General features: G+C 42.6%; 2 protein-coding genes across 2 annotated transcripts; one reads left to right on the top strand and one right to left on the bottom strand.

The window, feature by feature from the left end:
• Positions 1-696: 696 nt before the first annotated feature.
• On the bottom strand, positions 697-4,017 carry vac14 (vac14 homolog (S. cerevisiae)). The gene has a single exon (XM_056288317.1). The coding sequence runs from the start codon at positions 3,932-3,934 to the stop codon at positions 1,571-1,573; it is 2,364 nt and encodes a 787-aa protein (XP_056144292.1). The 5' UTR covers positions 3,935-4,017; the 3' UTR covers positions 697-1,570.
• A 158-nt stretch (positions 4,018-4,175) lies between these two features.
• Positions 4,176-17,152, top strand: LOC130119834 (zinc finger protein 629-like). Its single transcript, XM_056288426.1, has 9 exons — positions 4,176-4,581; positions 4,704-4,828; positions 5,422-5,530; positions 5,623-6,481; positions 9,832-9,911; positions 12,943-13,308; positions 13,419-13,543; positions 14,123-14,234; positions 14,469-17,152. Exons 1-9 carry the CDS (start codon positions 4,305-4,307, stop codon positions 15,332-15,334), a joined length of 2,919 nt encoding a protein of 972 aa, XP_056144401.1. The 5' UTR covers positions 4,176-4,304; the 3' UTR covers positions 15,335-17,152.
• The last annotated feature ends 823 nt before the right edge of the window (positions 17,153-17,975 follow it).

The following is a 17,975-nucleotide window of genomic DNA, read 5'->3' as shown; positions in this document are numbered from 1 at the left end:
GCAAAGTTGTGTGCATTAGTCAATTCCAAGGAAAAAAGACAAAAATCCACAGAAGTAAGCAGAAAATATTTAGCAAGAGCTTACTCATGTATTCCATCTATGAACAATGCAGAATAAACACGCGTTAACGGTGTCTTATCGCCGACTCAAGGAAAACAAGTGGCATCATCAACTTGGTTTTGCAATGATTTTCTTCTGTAACAGATGAAAACAGTCGAAGCGCCACCAAACATTTTGCCTAATGCATTCAAATGGCTCAGTTGCCATTTTTATTCTTACAGATACATCATTTTTACAGATAGAACTGTAGACTGTTCATGTTGTGTGTGTATCATTAAAATATCTACTCTCCAACCCATATGCATTCCCAGTAGAAAACCCTCGAAATCTTTGCATGTGTCAAGTAATCTTTATGTATTTCAGAGTAGAAGACATGCGTTAACACAGTATGAGCAAACATCACTGTTAAGCAGCCTGTTTGGAGCTTAGTGTGAATTAATTTTATCAGTGATTAACCAGCAAAAAATTCCAGACAATACTATTTGGAAAGTCGTAATGTGTACAGTGATAGAGAAGTAAAAGAAATGTAGTGGCAGCATCAGGTGTAGTTTCTTTTGGCTTTTTAACCACTGTTGCAAAGTTTCACTTGTATTTCTGTAAAACTGACTTGTTTAAAACATGACCATAGCAACGGAATAGGTTTATGATCAGTTTTGTTTTGTTTTTTATGGTCCAATTTATTTATGTTTCACACAGGAATGACAAAAATTCTTGTTCTTCATTAAAGGCAGACAAACATGGTAGAAAAGAAGAAAATCAATACAGGTTTGGTTCCAAATAACTGCAGAAGGCAAGGAAAGAATGTAATCTTATCCTGCATACGGTGGACAACTGGCCTTAAAATGACAATATAAAAGACTGTCAAGTGATGTGGCAACATGACTAGAGTTTAAAGCATATCTTATTTATCCATGCCTTCTGATAATTACAGGTTGATAAGCTTGATCAGTACAGTACATTTACTCTGGTTTACAAGTGATTGGAACAATGCTGAAAAACAGGGTCTGGTCTAGAGAGTGCACTGTTATACAATAGCTCAGATGTAAATTGTGCTGTGGGACGCAGGTCAGCTTGACCTGAAGCATATGAATATTTAATTTAATTGAACATATCACTGAAAGTGACAGGAGATAACAGGTTAGGATGTGGCCACAATGTAACTCTGCTACCAATCACATCAAAACATCTCTTGTTTTTGTATGTGCAAGAACTGTCAAAATTGTGGGTGAACCCACCCTTCTCTGTATACTGTCTCATCTCCACTAGACAAAACTTTTTTTTTTAATGAGAATCTCCCCTTACACAATACTCTGGAAATACTTGCAAATTAATTTCACAAAGGGAAACACTTGAGTTTATTTACAGTGTGTAAAGACTGTTTCTTTGACAGCTACCCCATGCTAATGTAACACTTTTTGGCCCCAACAGAATTTTGACAAGATTTATACTACATTTCTTCTTCTGGTCCCTTCCCTGATTTCAAGGCTCAGAGGTCACTGGCATGACGGATTCACATTAGCTTGCGATCTGGGTGGTCAGTGGCTCGTCCCGAGCGCTGGTGTCGTACTTCCAGGTGCTTGCTCTGCACACGGTCAAAGTGTTGGAGCAGCTCGCTATAGTCAATCTGGGCATGAAAGGCTCGTTTGGAGATGGCTAGCTGTTTAGATTCCATGTATTTTGATTCATCAACAGTTCTCATGAGTTCTGGGTTGGGGACACATCGCAGGCGATGGGAGAGTAACTGGAAAGCCTGGCTCTGAGGCAGCAGCATAAGCAAGCCGTAGAGCGCCTTGATCAGGTAGGGGTTGTTTTCTACATCTAGGAGCTGCAGACGCAGGTAGGTGAAAATGGGGCTCTCTATGAGCTGGACAAGCTTGTCTACCTCCATCAAGAAGTCCACCGTCACCTCCAGATCTCCAAACTTCTGGATGAGATCATAGGCGTGCTTATAGTTCTGGGTGAGGAAACAGAGTGACACGGTGGCGACGGGGTTGTGACACCAGGAACGATACAGGCAACAGAACAAGGCACAGCTGTCCTGTGTGCGCAGGTCTTTGAGCTGGTTGCGCAGCTGGAAGAGCTCAGCTGAGGTGAGCAGGATGGTGTTGAGTGTCTGGACCATGGTGGAGGCGAACTTCAGGTCCTCCTCCTTCAGCAGGATGTCAGCCATGGAGTGGAAGATGTTCTCAGCATGGAGCAACAAGCACAACTGCCTGATGATGAAAGCTCCTCTGTTCTCTAGAAGCTTCCTCTCCAGGCTGAAGCGTTTCAGAAGGTTAATCATGAACTTGTAGAAGTAGGAGTTCATGCTAGGAGTGGAGGGCGATAAGTCTGTTAGTTTGGTGGCCACGCTAGGCTGCCCTGGCTTTGCCCCCTCTGGAAGTTTGAGCTCTACCTTGTCAGTTTTGTCACAGGAGCCTGCTGGGTCTGTCTGGCCAGCAGGGGATGATGCTATCTCTGCCAACACTTCCAGATCCTTTAGTATTACTTCATCAGACTCATCAGACAAAGTCTTCAGCAGCATGGGAAACAGGCTGTCTGTGTGACGGAACATCTTACGCGGTGTCTTGATATAGAGGTGGTAGAGCCATTTCAGCACAGCTATGCGGGTCATCATACCAGTGGAAGAGTCATGGAGATGGCGGTCCAAAACCTGAACAATACCATCCAGGTCCAGGGTTACCTGGAGTCTGTCGGCGCTTGCTGGAGTAAAGAAGCTGATATTACTGAAGCCAACGGATTCTTGTGATGTATTTAACATATCATTGCCATCTCCCTCTGACTTGGATGGGCTTTCTCCCTTGGGTGGTGATTGTGTGCTTCCTCTCTCTTCGTCCTCATCCTCGTCATCCTCTGGGGTAACTAGTTTCATCAGGCTATGATTACAGGCACTGGCTGCCTCTTTCGTGCTCTTCTTTCTGTCATCATAGGAGAGGCAGGGCAGCACTGCTGTGAGTATGCCAGAGGAGTAGGGTAGCACCACTCTACCCGCCAGCTGGATAAACTCTCTCATCCAGGTCATTGCCGTCAACTGGATCAGGTCATTGGTCAGTTTGGTCTCATCTGCAACCTGGCAGTGGATGACTAGGATGTTGGCCATCTCTGCAAACTTCACACTGGAGGGCGTCTTCTTGATCTCCTTTAGAAACTCTCCCAGCACCACCTCGCACGTCCTACGGATCTCTTTACTATTGTCTCCCAGGATCTGAAAAAGTCCATCCAAGATTTCAGGGAGATAGTCCAACAGGTTGATGTCTGGCACAGACTCCAGCACGTGGATCCATGAAATGATGAATTGACGAGCATACTGGTTGTTGGAGTAGATTCGCTCTCTCAAAAGTGGGACAAATGCCACCAGGTCAAACTTGTTACTCTCGGTCACTATATCCTTCAGTAGTCTATCTAGGAGTTCAGATCCACTCTTCACATTGGGGTCAGGATCTGCAGCAAGCTTACTCAGGCCATCAAAGAGAAGGTTAAAGTGAGGCAGCACAGCTCCCCTGGCCACCTTGACTATGTTATAGAGCGCTTCACAGGCGTAGTAGCGCAGACGGCTGTCTGAGTCATTGAAACAAGTGAGCACAGGCTCGATCAGCTCTTTCAGATACAGACCCGAATCTTTACCGAGGGCAATGGAGCATGCTGCTAATCCGATGAGACCTCCCTTGCGGCTGTGAGGGTGCTGTGACAGCGCAAACTCCGTAGCCAGGATCTGGATAACATGTCTAATCTGGGTAGAGTTGTTCTGGGCCACAAACTCACGCACCAGCTTTTCGATCTCTAACGCAGCGACTTTCCTTTTCTCGTACAGTTTGTCGTTGAGCGCTCTGACAATATTGGGTGTCAGAGGCGAGAAGTCCTTCTCCGTATTCATGGTCAGTGTAGCGGTGATGCTGGTAGCGGCGTCTTTCCGGAAACCGAATTAGGAAGACGCGCCAGTTCAGAGACGAGACTGTTTTAAGAAACGACTTTCGGTGTCTCGTGAGCGAGACGGAGGAGCACGGAGCTAGACGGAACTCAGCTGACTCGTCGCGTCCGCCGGAAGTTACGTTTTCATTGTTAGCTTTATTTGTGTCCCCCGTATTACCGTTGTGAGAACGACGGTTGTCTTTACGCCACTACGCTTTTCTATATTTGAGATCACGTATTAATCTTAAACGTTTAGGACCCCCCCCACCTCATGTAGAAAACCGTTTATTTTGTTTGCGGTAACCAGCAGCCGGGATCGCTCCAAACGAGCAGCGATGTCGGATCGCCTCTCGTTTCACTCGCAGCTATCCTCCATCATGGAGGTGATGGCGAGGACTGCAATGATCCAAGTGTGCAAACTTGTGGACGAAGATTCAGCCGAGCTCCGCTCGGAGCTGTCCAGGGCCATGGCTGATAACGCAGCACTGACAGAGAAGCTGCGTCTTCTGGAAGGCGAGCTGAAAACGATAAGAAGTGAGGCACCAAAGTCTAGTGTATACTGTCGGGCGACAGGTGTGCAAACTGGGGGCTTTGGAGTCGAGGCTGGCCACGGTACTGTTGTTTTTATGTGACGGCCACGTCTCGAAACGACGTCAGCTGACGTCATCAACGTGACAGATGTGTTGGTTGTGTGTTCTCCCAAACGGCTCATTCTTGTGTTACCTTTTCCTCAGTGACTGGGTCTCCAACGATAGATGGGATCTTTGGGAAGGATTGGTGTATGAATTTGTGGAAAGGCAAGGATCCATATGGAGACAGTCTGGAGATAGTCAGCTGTTCAGCACAATCCTCTGACGATGTGAGTTGCTCTGATAACAAGCTGACAAACAAACACTGACATCTATGTTTGCTTAAATACACACATTGTTTTAGATAATTACTCATGCTGGTTAAACCATTGACTATAAACAGTTTTCAGACCACAGTCATCAGTAATTAATGTGATAACAATCAGTGTCCCAGATATTCCAGTTTGGCCTCTCTATGCTTCAACTGTCAGAATAATAACACTTATGACAAAAATTGTGACAAAGTGTTTTAAGCACGAACAAAACTTTGTGAATTAGAAATTCTACATACTATTTAGTGAGAGCTGTGTAAATGTGAAACACATTACCAAACAGTGAATGCATAAGAGATGGTGAAACCTGCTTGAGTATCCCAGCCAATAAATGTAGTGAATGTGATATACGCTATCTAGGTTTCTTACCAGAGGCACGAGTGAGTTCATGATATGACTGAAAATTGTTTTTTACATAAGCCCATTCAGAACCAGAATACTTCAGGTTCTCATACTCATGGAATAATACAGTGTGCATTGTAAATGTATTCAAGCGAGCTGATACTTGTTTTCCTTGACAGTTTTCCATTTTGCTGTTTTCTTCAATTTAGTCAGCAGTGCTGTCTTCAAACCATATCACCCTAACTGAAATTAAAGAAGATTGTGAAAAAGAAATTGCGAGCCCTTGTTCACCAGAAGCATTCAGCCTGGATGGGAAAGGTAAAGACGTTTAAAATTAGGTATGTACAGTTCATACCAGCATCAGTTATAGTATACATTTTAATTTGATTCCCTTTTTTTTTTTTTTGCAGTTGAAGAATGCCTTGCTCATGAAACCGAGGCACCACACATTGAATACTGCATTGATAACACTGACATCCTGTCAATTGCCCAAGAAGACCAGAGTGTGTCTATCGACAGTTTTGGGCAGTCCTCTTTGCACCTTGGACCTATAACTATTGAAGAAGCAGAGGAGGAGCACAGCACCATTGTTGTTCCGATCGATGAGGAGGATAGTGGAGATGTGCAGTTCATTATAGAAAGTAAAAAGCCCTTCATCACCCCTGTAGGTGAACCCGTCCAAAGTGAAATTCAAACATTACCTGGAGACTCTGAACACAATACTGATTTTGAGAGCGATGAAGACAAATGCGACAACTTGAACACATTTAATGTACAAACCAAGAGTAATACAAACAAAGACAAATTCCGTTGTGAAATATGTAGCAGGGCATTCTTCCACAAGCGCACCCTCACACTGCACATGAAAACCCACAAATCAACCTTCTGCCAAATTTGCAAGCAACGTTTTCCTCGGGGGCAAAAACTTGCAACTCACATGTGTGTTTCCCCGGCGCACCCACATAGTTCACACAAATCATGTCATTTGTGCGGGAAGACTTTCGCAAATCCATCAGCTCTGAGGGTGCACTTTGTTGTCCACACAGGAGAGAAGCCCCACAGGTGTGACCTGTGTGGGAAAGGATTTACCCAAAAGGGGAATCTTAAATGCCACCTCCGGATCCACACGGGTGAGCAGCCATTCTGTTGCACTGAATGTGGAAGGACCTTTACACAAAAGGTGACTCTGAATCACCATTTAAGGGCTCATAGAAAAGAAAAAAAGGAGTTCAAGGCTGAAGCTGCCAGAAACAGCAGGCGATTCAAAAGGTGATGACGGTAATCTGTTGGTAATGGTTTTCAGTTCAAGAACCGTGAAAATGTTAATCACACTGCACCATGCATGTCTGCTGTCATGTTAATATACTGTTATGTTCATGTTATTTTTGTACAACCTGCAATACCTGTTTCTATATTTTAAAAAAAAACGTGCAGAAATTCTATTTTGTGGCACAGCACATCTTTTTTCAGATAACTTGACATTTTCCGAGAAGGGCCAACTGAGGCACTGTTTAATCTTATAGGTTTATTCTTATTTATTCTTCACAAATAAAAAATCTTGAATCTTAATTGCCAGCAAGTATCAGTCACCTATCTCTCAAAAAAAAAAATCAAGACTAAGCATTATTTAACCATTATTTAGACTTTGAATTTCATGGACACTGCTTTTTTTCCCTTTAGTATGATAATGACATCTATTTTTTAATCCTTACCAAAATTTAAAGCCATATAATCAGTATTTATTTTCCAAATTCAAAAAGGGAGTCAACAGTCTGGGAGAAGTTTAGTTGTTGTTGTTTTTTTTTCTTGAGGTCCATCTCGGTTTGTGAAGAGACATAATATAAAAATAAATTTATTAGCAATGCAAAATGTGTGTAGACTCAAATGTAAGGGTAATTCACTTTAATGTGTGATTGTAGTTCTTTCAACTGGTCGACTAAATGCACACACAGGTGAGAAAAGTCTGGTGTTACAGATAAGTTTCTTCATCTCGGCATGGGAAGAAGATTGACATAGTAATGCTTATGTTATTCAGACCGTATTAGTTTCTGGGACAATTGGTCATCTGAAAATTTCCAATTAACATCAATTTGATAACATTTACCTTTTTCAGAGACAACCCTCTTATTTTTCCACGAGGTTAAAAGGCCTGAAGAAGGAAATGGAGTGAGGAACATTGTTGCCTGCCTTTTAAAATTAAACATTGGAAGTTTTTTCCTGGTTAAGCAGTTTTAATCAGCCCCCTTTAAATATATTTAAGATCACCTAACCCCAACAAGTTAATTAATTCTTCAGATAAATATAAAATTTCCAGACGTGTCTGTCAGTCATGTATTACCTAGTCTATAGGAGGGCCCTTTATTCACTGAATATTTAAAGCTGCAGTCTAGAAATTTTACATGCAAAATAATGTTTTTGATACTTTCAGTCACTGCCATATATTAAGACAATTGCTAATCCACGAATAAACACTTTTTTTACTTGCTCAGTTTAATGGTAATTGTCGGTTAGGACCTTCTCAGATAAAATGAGAGCGCGCATAGTGTTTTACATCTTCTGCAAAGGAGCCAAATGCAAAAGAAGGCATGTAGATGCAAGTCTGAAGCAGCAAACTTGTGGCCAACATGCAGATACGGCAGGGCAAGCTCATAAAAGACCTTTCCCAACATAAATAAAAGGAATAGCTAAAACCCAGGGTCAGTCGAGTGTTTGTTGTTTTTTGTTTTTGTGCTAGGTGCTGATGCAATGATACAGGCGACCATTTAATTTCAGACAGATCTCTGGTATTAGGAGTACTCAAATATCACTGCAGCTATTACACATCACCTAAGATGTCAAATTAAATAACAGCGGAATAATTATTACGTTAACATCCCTTCACTTCATGTGTATCCTGCACACAAAATTGCATAATGTGAAGTCTTAAAATTAGCACTGGGAGCAATTATGTGGAAAACTACCAAGTGCTTGTGCCAAGATCATAATGAACTTAAGCACCCTTAACTGAAACACTGGTGCTGATTAAAAACATGCTTGTAGACATAGCTTTTCCACAATCCACACTTAAGTGGATTAAGTGGACCTTAAGGCTTTTCTCCTGTGTGTGTGCACACGTGTATGTTCAGAGAGCTTTTCTGTGAGAAACTTCTGCCAGTGTTGACAACTGTATGGCTTTTCCCCAGAGTGCACACGCTGGTGCAGTTTAAGGTACGAACCCCAATTCCAATGAAGTTGGGACGTTGTGTAAAACATGAATAAAAACAGAATACAATGATTTGCAAATCGTTTTCAACCTATATTCAATTGAATATACTACAAAGACAAGATATTTAATATTCAAACTGATAAACTTGATTGTTTTTTACAAATATTCACTCATTTTGAATTTGATGCCTGCAACACATTCCAAAGAAGCTGGGACAGGGGCAAAAAAAGACTGGGAAAGTTGAGGAATACTCAAAAAACACCTGTTTGGAACATTCCACAAGTGAACAGGATAATTGGAAACAGGTGAGTGTCATGATTGGGTCCACATTTCAAATTGTTTTTGGAAATCATGGACGTCGTGTCCTCCGGGCTAAAGAGGAAAAGGACCATCCAGATTGTTATCAGCGCAAAGTTCAAAAGCCAGCATCTGTGATGGTATGGGGGTGTGTTAGTGCCCATGGCATCATGGGTAGCTTGCACATATGTGAAGGCACCATTAATGCTGAAAGGTACATACATGTTTTGGAGCAACATATGCTGGCATCCAAGCGACGTCTTTTTCAGGGACGTCCCTGCTTATTTCAGCAAGACAATGCCAAGCCACATTCTGCACGTGTTACAACAGCGTGGCTTCGTAGTAAAAGAGTGCGGGTACTAGACTGGCCTGCCTGCAGTCCAGGCCTGTCTCCCATTGAACATGTGTGGCGCATTATGAAGCGCAAAATACGACAATGGAGACCCCGGACTGTTGAGCAACTGAAGTCGTACATCAAGCAAGAATGGGAAAGAATTCCATCTACAAAGCTTCAACAATTAGTGTCCTCAGTTCCCAAATGGTTATTGAGTGTTGTTAAAAGGAAAGGTGATGTAACACAGTGGTGAACATGCCCCTGTCCCAGCTTTTTTGGAATGTGTCGCAGGCATCAAATTCAAAATGAGTGAATATTTGCAAAAAAAAACAATAAAGTTTATCAGTTTGAACATTAAATATCTTGTCTTTGTAGTGTATTCAATTGAATATAGGTCAAAAAGGATTTGCAAATCATTGTATTCTGTTTTTATTTACGTTTTACACAACGTCCCAACTTCATTGGAATTGGGGTTTGTATGTCTTTTGAGCAAAACACTTTCCACAAACCGTGCTGCTGAAGGGTTTTTCTCCAGAGCGCCGTCTGATGTGGACTTTCAAACTGCTCAAATAGTTAAATATTTTACCACAAAACAAGCACTCCACTGTCTCAGCTGAATGGACAGTCCTTTTGTGGCATTTACATGGATGTTATTCAGGTACTCTGAGTAATTACCAGTGGCTGAGGCAGAATTTGAGTTACTGACGAGCGAACTCAACGCTGAGTCCTCAATTAAGTTGTCCATAAGCGCTGGCTGTGAGCCTTGTTGTGGTTGGCCGTCAGATGTGACCTGGAAGTTGTTCGAGTTCCCCATCTGAAGCTGGAGCTCACCAACGGCTCTGTGAAGTGCACCGTCCTCCTCGGTGATCCCAACACCTGTCAAATTATGAGAAATACAGGCTGAATCGCAGAGTTAGTTGATTCACAAAACATTTGCAACAGGATAACTTCCTGTTCCTGATGTCTGAAAACTTCATCTGCGGGCCAATGGCCTGGGGCCTCATGTATCAATCATTACTATGGGCAAATTTGTGCGTACACACCAATGGAATTTTCTAGCCCTCAAGATTGTTTGACAGTCAAGCAAAGCATGATGGTTATTTATAATTCCTTCCTCCTAACACCTATTGTCTACCTCTTGCAACGAGCAATCACCCACGCCTGCAAAGACATCAGTGTTAGCCAATCGGTGTCTAATTTCAGGGGTTACCCAGGTTCTATACTGGTCTCTGAGACAAACTTCAGGGCTAAAAATCCCATGGGTGTGTACGCACAAATTTGCCCATAGTAATGACTGATACACGAGGCCCCTGGTCATCGTACATCTCTTTGACAAAAATGAGATCAGGCTCGCCATCTTTTAAATCTATTACCTGTAAAGCAATGAATGAGTACAAAATTGTTTTGGAAAACAAGCTAAAAAAAAATAGCTAGTCATTTCAGCTCACCTACTGGTAACTCTTTTGCTTTTGGCTTTTTCCGTTAGGGGGCGCCACAGCGGATCATATGTTTCCATCTCTTCTTGTACTCTGCATCTTCCTCTGTCACGCCAGCCACCTGTATGTCCTCCCTCAGCCATAAACCTCCTCTTTGGCCTTCCTCTTTTTCTCTTCCCTGGCAACTCCATATTCAGCATCCTTCTCCTAATATACCCAGCATCTCTCCTCCACACATGTCTAAGCCATGTCAATCTTGCCTCTCTTGCTTTGTCTCCAAACTGTCCAACCTGAGCTGTCCTTCTAATAATACTCGTTCCTAATCCTGTCCTTCTTCATCACTCCCAGTGAAAATCTTGACATCTTCAACTCTGCCACCTCCAGCTCCGCCTCCTGTCTTTTCGCCAGTGCCACCGTCTCCAAGTCATACAACATGGCTGGTCTCACTACCATCTTGTAAACCTTCCCTTTAACTCTTGCTGGTACCCTTCTGTCGCAAATCACTCCTGACACTCTTCTCCACCCACTCCACCCTGCCTGCACTCGTCACCTCTCTTCCGTACTCCCTGTTACTTTGAACAGTTGACCTCAAGTATTCAAACTCATCCACCTTCATCACTTCAACTCCTTGCATCCTCACCATTCCGCTGTCCTCGCTCTCGGTCACGCATAGGTATTCCGTCTTGCTCCTACTGACTTTCATTCCTCTTCTCTCCAGTGCATACCTCCAACTCTCCAGGCTCTCCTCAACCTGCTCCCTACTCTCACTACAGATGACAGATCACAATGTCATCCACAAACAGCATCATCCACGCAGACTCCTGCCTGATCTTGTCCATCAACCTGTCCACCAACATTGCAAACATAAAAGGGCTCAGAGCCGATTCTTGATGTAATCCCACTTCCACCTTGAACCCATCTTGAACACACCTCACCACTGTCACATTGCTCTCATACATATCCTGCACCACTCTTCCATACTTCCCTGCCACCCCCAACTTTCTTGTACAATATCACACCTCTGTCGGCACCCTGTCATTGGCTTTCTCTGAATCCACAAAGAGCTCACGTACAGGTAACTAACTACAAGTTATCTAACAGAACAACATATCTTAATTGTTTCTGCTATTCCATCGCTAATCCAATGAGACCTTCCTTGCAGCTGTGAGGGAAGAGTTTTTCTGGGCCACAAACTCACGCCCAACGCAGCAGGACCCCTTCTGGTTGTGTCTAGATGGTAACTCTCGCGGTTTTTTTAACGCGTTGTTTGTCATTTTCGGCGTTTCGTCATTGTGTACGTCACTGTTTGTCATTACAACCGTCAAGTTGTAATTTCGTCATTGTTTGTCATTACAACCATCAAGTCAATTCTACTTGTATAGCCCAGTATCACAAATTATAAATTTGCCTCACAGACTATTCCTGTAGTGTAGATTTAAGATTACCTTGCACTGCAACAAATAGCCAAGTAGCCTACTACAGCATGATTTGTTACTTTAGGACTTTCCTGCACATGTCTACAACGATGGGTTTCTGCTGATTGTGCTTTCTGTTTATCTGACATCTAGGCCAAGGACTCGGAGCAAGGATTCAGAAGCATTTCAAGTGCTCTGATTTGTTATCATAAATGTTCTCTTCTCTCTCTCTTTTTTGTTTTTTTTTGTTTGTTTTGAAACCATATAACCTACTTTTGCTTATTTTTATCTTAATGCAAACTGTTTAGATTACACATGTAAAGTACTTTAAATGAATTAAGACATATTATTACAATACGTTATTACAATTCAATAAAAATATTGAATAAGTAGATCTTTATATTTAATGATATACCCCCCCCCCCGCCATACAAACGTGACAATATTTAACATGCATAAAGACAAACGTGACGATAATAAAACAAGAACATAAAAAAGTGAAACACCTTACATACGGCTACAAGAACGCGGGTTTTGTTGCAAGAAACATATTATAGATTAATGTATGCATCTTTCTAGCCATTATCCGTAGCTGCGGCCATGTCGAGCGCTACGGTGCTGAATCAAGTGCGCATGTGCGAGAGTTTCGTAAATTTAAGGTTACCCATCTAGATACGACCCGACTTTCCTTTTCTCGTAGTTTGTCGTGAGCGCCTCTGACAGTATTGGGTGTCAGAAGCGAGAAGTCCTTCTCCGGGTTTATGGTCCGTGTAGTGGTGGTGTTGGTAGCGGCGTCTATCCGGAAACTTTGTTAGGAATACTCGCCAGTTTAGAGACGAGACTGCTTGTAAGAAACGACTTTTGGTGTCTCGTGAGCGGGACGGGACGCTAGCGGCGGAACTCAGCTGACTCCTTGCGTCCGCCGGAAGTTGTTTCCATAGTTACCTTTATTTGTGTCCCCCGTATTACCGTTGTGAAAATAGCGGGTCTCTTTTCGCTACTACTTTTTCTTTTAATACCTGAGATCATGTATTAATCTTAAATGTTTAGGACTCCCCCCACCGCCTTATGTAGAAAACCGTTTATTTTGTTTGCGGTAACCAGCAACCGGAATCGCTCCAAACGAGCAGCGATGTCGGATCGCCTCTCTTTTCACTCACAGCTATCCTCCATCATGGAGGTGATGGCGAGGACTGCGCTGAGCCAAGTGTGCAAACTTGTGGACGAAGATTCAGCCGAGCTCCGCTCGGAATTGTCCAGGGCCATGGTTGACAACGTAGCACTGACAGAGAAGCTGCGTCATCTGGAAGGCGAGCTGAAAATGATAAGAAGTGAGGCACCAAAGTGTAGTGTATACTGTCGCACGATAGGTGTGCAAACTGGAGGCTTCAGAGACAAGGCTGGCCACGGTACTGTAACAACGATATTATGTCAAAACGTCAGCTGATGTCAACAACGTGACAGATGTGTTGGTTGTGTGTTCTCCCAAACTGCTAATCTTGTGTTACTTTTTCCTCAGTGATTGGGTCTCCAACGATAGATGGGATCTTTGGAAAGGATTGGTGTATGAATTTATGGAAAGGCAAGGATCCATATGGAGACAGTCTGGAGAGAGTCAGCTGTTCAGCACAATCCTCTGACAATGTGAGTTGCTCTGATAACATGCTGACAAACAAACACTGACATCTACGTTTGCTTAAATGCACACATGGTTCTGGATAATTACTCATGCTGGTTATACTATGACTATAAACAGTTTTAAGTAATCAACGTGATAACAATCAGTGTCCCAAATATGAGTTCATGTGACCTCTCTAAGCTTCAACTATCATATTTGGAATAATAACACTTGATTGTTACAAAAGTTGTGACAAACAGGGCAGTGTTTTAAACACAAAAAATCTTTGTGAATTAGAAATTCTACATACTATATAATGAAAGCTGTGTAAATGTAAAACATGTTACTTGTCTGCATAAGAGATGATGAACCTGCTTGAGTATCCCCGCCAATAAATATAGTGAATGTAATATACACTGTCTAGGCTTCTTAGGGATAAGAGTGAGTCCCTGTGATTGAAAATTGTTTTTACATAAGCCCATTCAGAACCATAATACTTAAGTATCTCATACTCATGGAATACTAGTGTACAGGTAAAACTATTCAGCAAGCTCATGCTTGTTATCCCTTCACAGTTTTCCATTTTGCTGTTTTCTTCAATTTAGTCAGCAGTGCTATCTTCAGACCAAAGCACCCTAACTGAAATTAAAGAGGAGGATTGTGAAGAAGAAATATTGAGCTCCTGTCCAGCAGAAACATTCAGCCTAGATGTAAGAGGTAAAATAAATTTAAAATTAGGTATTCACAGAGAGTTGAATCAGTCATCTGGACACGATGTTTATTGAAACATTGTGTCCAGATGAACTTTTTCAACTTTGTGATTTCCTTGCCTGGATTATTGAGAATGAGTGAAGACATTAAAATTAAGTAGTATGCACAGTTCATACCAGTGTAAGTTACAGTGTACATTTTAGTTTGATTCCATTTTATTTCGGTGTTTTGTTTTTGCAGTTGAAGATGAATGCCTTGCTTATGAAACAGAGGCACCACACATGGAATACTCCATTGATGATAACGCTGACAGCCTGTCAATTGCCCAGGAAGACCAGAGTGTGTCTATCGCCTGTTTTGGGCAGTCCTCTGTGCACCTTGGACCTATAAATATTGAAGAAGCGGAGGAGGAGCACGACACCATTGTTGTTCCGATCGATGAGGAGGATGGTGGAGATGTGCAGTTCATTCTAGGGAATCAAGAGGAAGGGTTGATCACCCTTGCAGGTGAACCCGTCCAAACTGAACAGCAAACATTACCTGGAGACTCTGAAAACAGTACTGATTTTGAGAGAGATGAAGACAAACGCGACAACTTGAACACATTTAATTTACAAACCAAGAGTAATATGAACAAAGACAAATTTACTTGTGAAGTATGTAGCAGGGCATTCTTCCACAAGCGCACCCTCACACTGCACATGAAAACCCACAAGTCAACCTTCTGCCAAATTTGCAATCAACGTTTTCCTCGGGGGCAAAAACTCACATCTCACATGTGTGTTTCTCCGGCGCACCCACATAGTTCACACAAATCATGTCATTTGTGTGGGAAGACCTTCGCAAATCCATCAGCTCTGAGGGTGCACTTTGTTGTCCACACAGGAGAAAAGCCCCATAGGTGTGACCTGTGTGGGAAAGGATTTACCCAAAAAGGGAATCTTAAATGCCACCTCCGCATCCATACTGGTGAGCGGCCATTCTGTTGCACTGAATGTGGAAGGACCTTTACACAAAAGGTGAATCTCAATCACCATTTAAGGGCTCATAGAAAAAAAGAGTTCAAGGCTGAAGCTGTCAGAAACAGCAGGCGTTTCAAAAGGTGATGTTGGTAATCTGTTGGTAACGGTTTTCAGTTCAAGAACTGTGAAAACGTTTATCACACTGCACCATGCATGTCTGCTGTAATGTTAATGTACTGTTATCCATCCATCCATTATCCAAACCGCTTATCCTGATCTCAGGGTCGCGCGAATGCTGGAGCCTATCCCAGCAGTCATTGGGCAGCAGGCGGGGAGACACCCTGGACAGGCCGCCAGTCCATCACAGGGCCCACCCACACACACACACACACATTCACACCTAGGGACAATTTAGTATGGCCAATTCACCTGACCTACATGTCTGGACTGTGGGAGGAAACTGGAGCACCCGGAGGAAACCCACGCTGACACGGGGAGAACATGCAAACTCCACAGAGGACGACCCAGGACGACCCCCAAGGTTGGACAACCCCGGCGCTCGAACCCAGGACCTTCTTGCTGTGAGGCAACCGCGCTAACCACTACACCACCGTGCCGCCTATACTGTTATGTTCATGAACATATACTGTTCTGTTCTTGTTATTTTTGTACAACCTGCAATGCCTGGTTCTATTCTTAAAAAAACGAAGTTGCAGAAATTCTGCTATTTTGTGGCACAGCACATCTTTTTCAGATAACTGACATTTTCCAAGAAGAGCCAACTGGAGTAGTGTTCAATCTTATACTTATATATGCTTAATTGTCAGTATTTGTTTCCTTTATCAAAAAAACAAAACAAAAACAAAACACAAAAAAACTTAAGCATTGTTTAGACTTGGAATTTCATGGACATTACTTTTCCCCCTTTAGTATGGTGATGGCATCTTTTTTATAATCCTTACCAAAATTACAGCTGAAGCCACATAATTCACAGAGTATTTGCTGCTTGGCATCAGTAGTGTTATCAGTATTTATTTTTCAAATTCAAAAAGGGAGTCAACCGTCTGGGAGAAGCTTTGGTTTGTTTTGCTTGAGGTCCATCTCGGTATGTGAAGAGAAATAATATAAAAATAAATTTATTAACAGTGCAAAATGTGTGTAGACTCAAACATAGGGGTAATTCACTTTAGCGTGTCATTGTGGTTCTTTCAATTGGTTGACTAAACGCACACATGGGTGAGAAAAGTCTAGTGTTACGGATAACTTTCTTCATCTAGGCATGAGAAGAAGATTGACATAGTAATGCTTATGTTATTCAGACCAGATTAGTTTCTGGGACACTTGGTCATCTGAAAATTTCCCATTAGCATCAATTTGATAACATTTACGTTTTTAAGAGAGAGTGCTTATTTTCCTACCAGGCCCAAAGGCCCGAATAAGGAAATGGGCAGTGTGTTGTAAAAACAGGCCTGGCATAGAGTAATGGAGTGAAAAACACTTTTGCTTGCCTTTTAAAGTTAAACATTAGAAGTTTTCCCTACCAAGCGATGTGACATATTGTTGTTGTCGGGCGGAAACCTTGTATGTGCAAAGTGCAAAATAGAAACGGGGGAGAACCCCCCCCCCCCGTGTTTTTAAAATAACACTGTCGTAAGGTCAGATGTCACGTCATTATATTAGTCTTTATCAAAATCAAACTCAAATGGAGTTATGAGGTTTTTGACAACAGAATGTCAAGAGACGTGTTTGGGCTGCATCAGAGGCAGTAAGTGTATCGCATTACGTTATCAACCTACAGGTTACAATGTTTATTGTACCTATGTGTGCGCTCAGCTTTTCCTGTTGAATACATCTGGCCAAAATCTTGCTATCGAAGATTAAGTCATATGAACAGGCTACTGAAGACCGTATTGGCTATGACTAGATGGCAAATGCTCTAAACTGTACTCTAACCTACCGTGGTTTCTCTGCTCCCACGTCTCAGGCCTCAAATACATAAAACCTTAGCCTTTATAGACTCGGGTGTTTCTTGAGTAAAGAAAACACTGTACTTATTCACACAACCAGTTCTTTATTTAGCCTTGCATCGCAGCTCTTGCATTGCAAACAACCACAGACTGTCTCCAAACAACTGCCTACTACTGCTGGGTGGTTAAGACCCAGGTTCTGCTGCTTGAATTCTTCTGAGAACACCTGCCTTGATAACGGCCTCAGCATCTTCTCCTCAGCAGCATGATGGTACACTTTATGTATAGGTCAATCATGCATTGAAAGATGGGAGGTGGCTGGTGTGACAGAGGAAGATGCAGCGGACAGGAAGAGATGGAAACGGATGATCCGCTGTGGCGACCCCTCACGGGAACAGCCAGAAGTAGTAGTAGTAGTAGTAGTAAGTCATGGACTGAAAGACAGGCTCCGGGTACTGTTTTGATGTTGATGACTTACAGTAGTGGGTGGGCCCCTTAGGGAGCTCCTGTAGAAAACTCCTCATGAACTCATAAGCCTTTACCTTTGTGGTATGATGCTGCCTTCTTCTGACTGCCTGTGTCCTGCACCCAGTTAAGGACTGACCATTCCCCTATTCCAAGCGTTGCCAAAACAAACTCTGACACACCCTACTTCTCTGTCCATCAAATTAAAAAAGAAAACAACAGTAGATGACCTTGAATTTTCAGACCCCCTTCTCCTCTACTGGGGCGACAGCTACCAAACCACGTACGCACATTTTTCCCCCTTCCCAGTTCATGTTCTCCCAAAAGCATTTAAAAATCTTCTCCCTGTCTGC

The sequence above is a fragment of the Lampris incognitus genome, chromosome 10 (genome assembly GCF_029633865.1).
Source record: "Lampris incognitus isolate fLamInc1 chromosome 10, fLamInc1.hap2, whole genome shotgun sequence".
In the NCBI taxonomy this organism is placed as follows: Eukaryota; Metazoa; Chordata; class Actinopteri; order Lampriformes; family Lampridae; genus Lampris; species Lampris incognitus.
Note: the sequence above shows the minus strand (reverse complement) of the source record. Positions and strands in the feature narration are given on the sequence as shown.

What these genes read in the sequence shown, in the direction of transcription:
- LOC130119834 (XM_056288426.1), top strand. Translation starts at nt 4,305, where the DNA reads ATGTCGGATCGCCTCTCGTTTCACTCGCAGCTATCCTCCATCATGGAG. An exon ending in GAAGTGCACCGTCCTCCTCG is followed by an intron (nt 9,912 to 12,942) that starts GTGATCCCAACA and finishes ATTAATCTTAAA; the next exon opens with TGTTTAGGACTCCCCCCACC. An exon ending in CAGCACAATCCTCTGACAAT is followed by an intron (nt 13,544 to 14,122) that starts GTGAGTTGCTCT and finishes TCTTCAATTTAG; the next exon opens with TCAGCAGTGCTATCTTCAGA.
- vac14 (XM_056288317.1), bottom strand. Translation starts at nt 3,934, where the DNA reads ATGAATACGGAGAAGGACTTCTCGCCTCTGACACCCAATATTGTCAGA.